The following is an 8,639-nucleotide window of genomic DNA, read 5'->3' on the forward strand; positions in this document are numbered from 1 at the left end:
GTACATAATAAATATTTAATTCCACTAATTATTCTGAACAGTTAATTTGTAGATTGTAGATTTGGGGAAAAAACACTATAGAATCAATCGAAGTTGCCATCTATTCAGATTTATTTTGATCAAGTTTTGATAATACATGTCTATTTTAACATTGTTTGTAATTTAGTAAATATTTTGTCAAATAAATATAGATTTCAAAGCATCTTCCACTACTCTCCTGAAAGACAGCAGTTTATCATTGCAGTGCACTGATCTATGTACTGCTCCTTTATTCTTTATCACATTATCACACAACACAAAAGATCGAACAGTCTTAAAGATAAAAGCTGTTTTGTGTATCATTTTCACTATTTTGTTTGTGACTCACTGCTGCCACTAGGTCAGTATCCTCATTAATGTCTATAAATATCCTGTTTGCTTAGTTGTTCTGTCTTTTTGATGACTTACTTTATGTAAATATATATGGGTGAAGCATATTCGTTTGATACTTTGTGTTTTTAATTTGCTGACTCAGGGCTGAGAGATCCAGATTAAGGTCTTGGTTGACCAAACATTCATGTTGTCCAGTGATTTAGTGAGTGATTAAAGCATGAGGCTTCAGTCAATGTGCTGAAGAGGGAACGGCCTCATGAGACAAACCTGTGAAAATTTTATTAAACACAACCAGGTGAGTCCAGCTCCTAAATCAATCCATATATCAAATGAATTAAACCGTATGTAGTTGCTCCGCCCCTTTTTCGCTCGTTGTTCCTGTCTTCCGTTTGTATTTCCACAGCGTAAAGGTAAGCTCAGTATGAGTTTTATGAATAAAATTTCAAACTCTTCCGGCTCTACTGACATTTGCTACGAACATTACAATGCTCATGATAACTTTAGTTAACTCTTAAGTAAATCCACTTCATCAACTAATTACTCTTCAGCAGTGACGATAGAGCTACCGCGAAAATGGAAGTTCATAGACAAAATTCTTAAAATGGCAGCATGCTTCTTTCTCTGATGCATGAAGTCAGGATTAGGCCATACCATATTATTATTTAGCCTATGTAATAGTAAAACAGAATAAAACTGAAACATGCTGAGTTGTTTTATTTGGTTGCCAGTAAAATTAAGAACACTTGGTCCAGATGCATGTGATTAAATCTGTAGTTTGATTAAAAATATGTACATCCATGTCATGAAAGCATCAAAATGTTTCCTCCTCTAAACTTAGGCTCTGCAGATACAAATGATGGAGAAGTTGAGCTACTTCATCAGACTTGGGTAAAGTTGGTTTTATATTCGCACATTCGGACTATTGCATTCAATTACTTTGTTAACTGCACTACATTAGACATTCAGGGGACATTAGCAAGTAAGTATGAGATTAAAACAATACTTGGCCATTTGATCGATTGTGAAAAAAATGTAGTAGGTTGACAATGATGTCGCTGATTAGAATTTGCAAAAAATAACTTTATTGCACATATAATTAGAAAGTTATTGAACGCGGAAATGTGTGAATGTTGTGAATGTGCGAATATAAAACCAACTTTACCCAAGTCTTCATCAGTCCCTGAAGGAGGAGCAGAAGAATCTGAAAACATGGATAGATGATTGAGTTCACTTCCAGCACCATTAAAGCGACTGAAGAAGATATGAAGATGAATGATGCTGATGTTCACGAGGTATAATCTGCTGATCTGATCATCTGTCGCTTATATAGAGGTGATATCAAACATTCTTAATGAATAGACATTTTGCTCTTGAAGAAACAGTAAAAATTAAAAAAAAAATATCTATAGGACAAAGTCAGTCATAGTGCTAGTGCTGATAATGATGAGATCAAACCTCTAACATTATTGGTATTGAGTTGAGTGCGTGTCTGCAATGTTCACATTATGTGAAGATTTATTATAATTTGTGTGAGAATTTGGGAGTGTTTATTTTAAATCAGTTCATGTGATTTCCTGTCAGTTAAAAAGTTAGTAACCATTTGTTTTTCTGATGTTGCTGGTTGTTGGAACCAACATGAAATAAAGGACATTTTTAAAGTTAGCATTACATTGCATTTACTGAATGCCAGCAGGAATGAATCCTTTTTATGCAGCAATATCAGATTCAGTCTAATATTGAAAGTGAGTCAAGCTCTTCCCGCTTGTTAAATCATCTAAACTCAGATGCAGAAGCATGAACAGGAGCACAGGGACAGAGACGTGGTAACAGATAAGAAAAGCTTTATTGATTAATTTGCACTTTTATCAAACTTCTCAAACAAACAAGATACGCAATAGAGGTTCTTTGAGCCAGCTGATGGAAACATTAGTGCACATTGTCACTATACTGCATGAAGGCGACTCCTTGGCAGTTAACTTATGGTTAATACAGTAATATGGCAATAGTGTAGTATATAAGATAATTTTGTTAAATGAAATGTTTAAGTAAACAAAAGTGAAAAATGCATAAAATTATAATTCCACTTATTATACTGTGTATAGAATATGTTTTTATTGAATTGAATTGAATTGAATTGAACCATTGTTTTTCATGCACTGGTAAAGCTGTAGATTTTGGGCTACTTAATGTGTCTTCTTTCAGACTATAGGGAAAGAAAACATCCAATTTTATTCTAATATATGGATTTATTTCAGTTTGTTAGATATCCATTTTATATCCAAAAGTTTCTATACTACCCCAAACTGTAGCCTATTAACAATCTTCTATCAACCAATAAGTTGACTGAGGAGAGCAGAGTTTATAGAATAGTGTATGTTTCAATGCTCAGACTCCATCTGACCAGCCCAAATCCAACAAGTGTTATAAAAATAGCAAAGGGAAATTACTGCTCCACATCATTGTGTGTGTAAAAAACCTGAAATAGAGACATTCTCTGATCTCTTACTCATGAACACAAATATCTCTTGAAACTACACCATAAGAATAAACAAAAATGGAAGAAGAATAATATAATAAAAAATATAATATAAATGACTAATCAATGAATAAATCAATGAAATTATTTTAAATGATTATATCATTAAATGGGATAATACAAGGATTAAATGATAAATGATTATAAATGAATGAGTATAAAAGAAAGAAAATGAATCAACACACACACACATAAATCCTCAAATTACAATACGTCTTTAGATGTTGTTTTCTCAAATTGAGTTGTTTTCTGAATATTGAACCTGACTTTATTTGATGTTTTAGATTTCTGTTTTTTATTATTAAGAAATTCATTTAAATGCATGAATATTTAGTTAGATAATGCCTTATTTGCATGTTTAAACAACATTAAGAAATTTGTCTTATATTTCAAGTTTTCTGAAATGTACTGTGATTAATCAACTGAGGAAGTATGGTGATGTTTTATGTAGTTTTTACCCTATTCACCTGTAGGGTTTTGCGTCTAAACTGATTTCACATCATTAGAGTCCAGGAAACAGGTAGAATTTCCTCACAAGGGTCGTCCTTTCAATACACGGCAATAGTTTCATCATCTCGTGTGTGAAACGTTGGTCTTTCTCCATGCGTGACGCCACCTGTAAAAAAAAAGATGATTTGAATGTGACAAGAAGCAAACTCATTCATTTTAACTGAGCAATACACTTGGGGTGAATAAAATGAAAGATATTGTTTTGACTTTTAGCTGGAATAAAGAAAAACAGTTTACCCTCCTGAACAACTCCATAATGCCATATTTATGAGCGCTTGTGCTGAACACATCCACAATGTACATGATGAAATAACTTCCATTGGCAGGATCCCTGTACGCCGCAATCTCTGTGGAGATAATTCATAACAACCTTAAAATAAAGTGTAACCCAAAGTTGTTTTAATTGCTTGACCATTGAATATGACCAAAATGAACAGGTGTCTCATATCTGCAGTCAGTGTTTTTATTTTCATTTTTTTTCTCTTACCAGGGAGGCTGGACATAAAGCAGACAAAGTCTTTCTCCCTGTGAACCCAGGAGTCTGATTCAGGCGCACTGTCACTAACATACAGACCTCCATATTTACCTGGACAGAGAAATGCTTCATTGTGTGACATTTTCACATAAAAGACTTTACAGTATTTCAGCATGCGAGGTGAAATAATTTAGGAAACAGATAAATGCAGGCCTGAATGAGAATAACCTTTGGTTTATCGATCAGAGCAGGACACTTCTCTGAGTTAAGATGGGAGAAGATGTCCTCAACAAAGAAGATATCATTGGGGTTATTTCTCTGATAACGGACACCTATAATGGCATCTTTATTCTGGATTCTTTCCCCATGAGACATAATGACCACAAAGGTGCTGTCCGAGTCTCGATGTTCATGACGTTTAGAGAAGTTCTTGACTGCCATATTTATTGCCTGTGAATAAATAAACTGTTTAGAAGAAATGCATGGTATAAAATATATATTATATTTAGATATAAATGTGTTCACATTTCTGTTTCCACACTAGAAACCTATTAGCTCTACATAGACAAGATTGGTTTCACAAAACCAGACTTTTGTCTCACGCACATCTCCAGAGAGGTTTGTGTGTTTCTCAACGCTGTATCCCAAAGCTGTCAGCAGCCACTCCATGTTCTCCTCATCTTGCTCTGCACCATCCCTGTGACTTAAGTGGTCAAATTTAATGTTGGTGATCAGCAGAGCTAAACCTTTCCTCTGAGACCTGCTCGTTGGTATATAAACCTATGAAAAAACATCAGAATTATGTAGAATTAAAACACAAGCAACTCCAGATGACCAATCTACATCAAATGACATGAAATCATTTGATTTCCATATGTCTCAAATACATATATACACACATGTACAGTATGATATTGTATACACTACTTTTCAAAAGATTGGGGTCAGTAAGTTTGTTTATGATTATAATCAATGTTGAAAACAGCTGTGGTTTGTGTAAACCGTGATACATTTTCCAGGATTCTTTGATGAATAGAAATTTCAAAAGAACAGCATTTATTTGAAATAGAAATGTTTTATAACATTATAAATGTCTTCACTGGCACTTTTGATCAATTTAATGCACAAGAATTATTCATAGAAGGGTCAGGAAACACTGATCTATATAAAATATAATTCACAACATGTTCTGTAAAGACTGCTTACATCGGAAAACAGTTTAGGATTAATGTGCAGGAGCGTCAAAGTCAAAGTGCATTAACTCTGCAGGAAAGCAACCCTCCAAAGGCAGAAATAATGACTCCTGAAAGTATTATTTTCACAAACGTTCAAAGAAACAGAGATACTTGCATCATTTCTCTCTTGTGTAAGAAGTCTGTGCTTAAATTGTTGGCTGCATGCAGTAATGCTGTATGGTCTGTGCCAGTCAGACTGGATGGGCTCCAGCTCCATAGACTCTGGATTATTTCTTGGTTCCTCCTGCACAGGCTGCTGAGCTGAAGACACATAATATATTCACATCTCAAATATATTCAAATTATCTTAACTCCATTTTATGTATATTTATATCCTTATTTTCTAAAAGATGACTGCTATGTTTATACTTCAGAGTGCTTCACAAATACGAAATCTTAAAGCAGTAAAAAAAAACACACACATATACAGGTGCTGGTCATATAATTAGAATATCATCAAAAAGTTGATTTATTTCACTAATTCCATTCAAAAAGTGAAACTTGTATATTATATTCATTCATTACACACAGACTGATATATTTCAAATGTTTATTTCTTTTAATTTTGATGATTAGAGCTTACAGCTCATGAAAGTCAAAAATCAGTGTCTCAAAATATTAGAATATTACTTAAGACCAATACAAAGAAAGGATTTTTAGAAATCTTGGCCAACTGAAAAGTATGAAAATGAAAAGTATGAGCATGTACAGCACTCAATACTTAGTTGGGACTCCTTTGCCTGAATTACTGCAGCAATGCGGCGTGGCATGGAGTCGATCAGTCTGTGGCACTGCTCAGGTGTTATGAGAGCCCAGGTTGCTCTGATAGTGGCCTTCAGCTCTTCTGCATTGTTGGGTCTGGTGTCTCTCATCTTCCTCTTGACGATTCTTGAGATTCTCTATGGGGTTCAGGTCAGTCGAGTTTGCTGGCCAATCAAGCACAGTAACACTATGGTCATTGAACCAGCTTTTGGTACCTTTGGCAGTGTGGGCAGGTGCCAAGTCCTGCTGGAAAATGAAATCAGCATCTCCATAAAGCTTGTCAACAGAAGGAAGCATGAAGTGCTCTAAAATTTCCTGGTAGATGGCTGCGTTGACTGTGGACTTCAGAAAACACAGTGGACCAACACCAGCAGATGACATGGCAGCCCAAATCATCACTGACTGTGGAAACTTCACACTGGACTTCAAGCAACATGGATTCTGTGCCTCTCCACTCTTCCTTCAGACTCTGGGACCTTGATTTCCAAATGAAATGTAAAATTTACTTTCATCTGAAAAGAGGACTTTGGACCACTGAGCAACAGTCCAGTTCTTTTCTCCACAGCCCAGGTAAGATGCTTCTGACGTTGTCTCTGGTTCAGAAGTGGCTTGGTAGCCCTTTCCTGAAGACGTCTGAGCGTGGTGACTCTTGATGCACTGACTCCAGCTTCAGTTCTCTCCTTGTGAAGCTCTCACAAGTGTTTGAATCGGCTTTGCTTGACTGTATTCTCAAGCTTGCGGTCATCCCTGTTGCTTGTGCACCTTTTCCTATCCAAATTCTTCCTTCCAGTCAACTTTGCATTTAATATGCTTTGATACAGCACTCTGTAAACAGCCACACCTTTTAGTAATGACCCTCTGTGACTCTTTGTGGAGGGTGTCAATGTACGTCTTCTGGATCATTGCCAAGTCAGCAGTCTTCCCCATTATTGTGGTTTCAAAGAACAAGAGATACCCAGAATTTATACTGTAGGGATGGTCATTTATTCAAACTCAAATGTAAATATTCTAATATTTTGAGATACTGATTTTTGACTTTCATGAGCTGTAAGCTCTAATCATCAATATTAAAAGAAATAAACATTTGAAATATATCAGTCTGTGTGTAATGAATGAATATAATATACAAGTTTCACTTTTTGAATGGAATTAGTGAGATAAATCAACTTTTTGATGATATTCTAATTATATGACCAGCACCTGTATATATATATATACCTTCTTGAAGTTTTAATTCAAGGCGCTTTGCGAGCTCATTTTGTTTCATGTTGCGCAGCGCTTGGACTGCGATCTTCACTGCGTCATCGGGATACTGCTTTACCATGCAGTCCACCACATCCTCACGATCAGAAGTCTGAAGCTTTGCTCGAGGAATCGGCTCAATGCCTGCCGTCACATTATTACACAGCTGCCAGATGAATTGTTTGAGCTCTTTATCCACAAGATCCTCAAGTACATCAGTCATCATTCTTTTGATGTCCATTTTGTGTCACTAGAAGAAAAAAAGTCAAAACAGTCTTGATTGTGCTCTTAAAGCAGTTTAATAAAACAATACTATTCACAGAGTTTACCGGTTTGGTTAAACTCAGTTTACCAGTCGTGTTTCACTGAAATGTCCTTTTGAAGTTATAGGCCTATGTATTTGTTCAGGTTCAAAACAATCTATTATTCATACAGGCCTTATAGTCTGTTTAATCATATTATACTGAACAAAAGTTTTAGGCCACTAGTATTCTCAGCAGCTAAAAAATGGTTTTAAGTCAGTTTTTTCTATCTTTTGTTTTAGTGTGTCAGTAGCTGCAAAGCTCCCTGAGAAACTCTGCTCAAGTGCACCGAGGGCAAAAGCTGCTGTAATCTCAAAGGATGCTTACACCAAATGTTGATTTAACTTAGTTAATAGAAGTTAATTGATAAAGAAAATGTATTTTATGACATTATTTTTGTCTGCATCCTCATTTTACAGCATTTTTACACAAGTGCCTAAAACTTTGAACGGTACTGTAGCTTTGCAGGTAGGTTTCTTGAAGCATCTTGGAGTCATTGCCACAGTTCCTCTGGATTTAGTCTCAGTTTGTTATGTTTCTTCATGTTACTCCAGACAGACTGATGATGATCAGGACCCGTATTTATCAAGCTTCTCAAAGTGCCATTTTAGTCTTAAGTGCTGAGAATTCATGCAATTTGCTCCTACTTTCAAACTTAAGTATAAAAGCAAGTTAGCAAATTTCTTAAAGCTAAGAATCACTCTTCCAGTTATTTAAGACAGCTTGAGAGGTCTCTCAAGTGGTTAGGAGTTGCCAGCAGGGGCTTGTGATGGTGCTGAGGAGACAGAGACGTGTGTGTATCTCTCAGGAGAGGAAGAATGTGCTTGAAATGTTTGGTGATGAACACTTAATCAAACGGTTACATTTCCTAAGTTATTCAAAACTTAGGCTATATAAAGGCTATACAGGCTATATAAGCTATATACATATATAATGTATCAAGCGCTGTAGAAAACAAACGTGCCTCTACTTACGATTTTGCTTGAACAAAGTTTCCGTGTACAGTCTGCAGTTGCTTGTTCCTTTGTTTAGAGGTTTGATTCTCTTAAAATATAAAGGCCTCCTCAGCAGCTCAAGTTCCTGTCATTCCAGTTTTTTGTATTTATTGTAAACGTATTTAGCCTATTAAATATGGTAGTGCAAAAGGGAGGAGATCTGGTACAGTAGTTCTGGTAGAATGGCAGTTCACTGATAACAAATAAGTT

At 35.6% G+C, this 8,639-nt stretch overlaps 1 protein-coding gene across 1 annotated transcript; it reads right to left on the reverse strand.

Moving 5' to 3' along the window:
• Nucleotides 1–2,217: 2,217 nt before the first annotated feature.
• Nucleotides 2,218–7,671, reverse strand: LOC131537445 (caspase b-like). The gene is made up of 7 exons (XM_058770867.1): nt 7,109–7,671; nt 5,244–5,389; nt 4,500–4,673; nt 4,103–4,343; nt 3,906–4,004; nt 3,656–3,765; nt 2,218–3,524 (listed from the first exon to the last, which is right to left on the reverse strand). Exons 1-7 carry the CDS (start codon nt 7,371–7,373, stop codon nt 3,411–3,413), a joined length of 1,149 nt encoding a protein of 382 aa, XP_058626850.1. The 5' UTR covers nt 7,374–7,671; the 3' UTR covers nt 2,218–3,410.
• Between the last annotated feature and the right edge of the window lie 968 nt (nt 7,672–8,639).

This window comes from Onychostoma macrolepis, chromosome 01 (assembly GCF_012432095.1).
Source record: "Onychostoma macrolepis isolate SWU-2019 chromosome 01, ASM1243209v1, whole genome shotgun sequence".
NCBI lineage: Eukaryota > Metazoa > Chordata > Actinopteri > Cypriniformes > Cyprinidae > Onychostoma > Onychostoma macrolepis.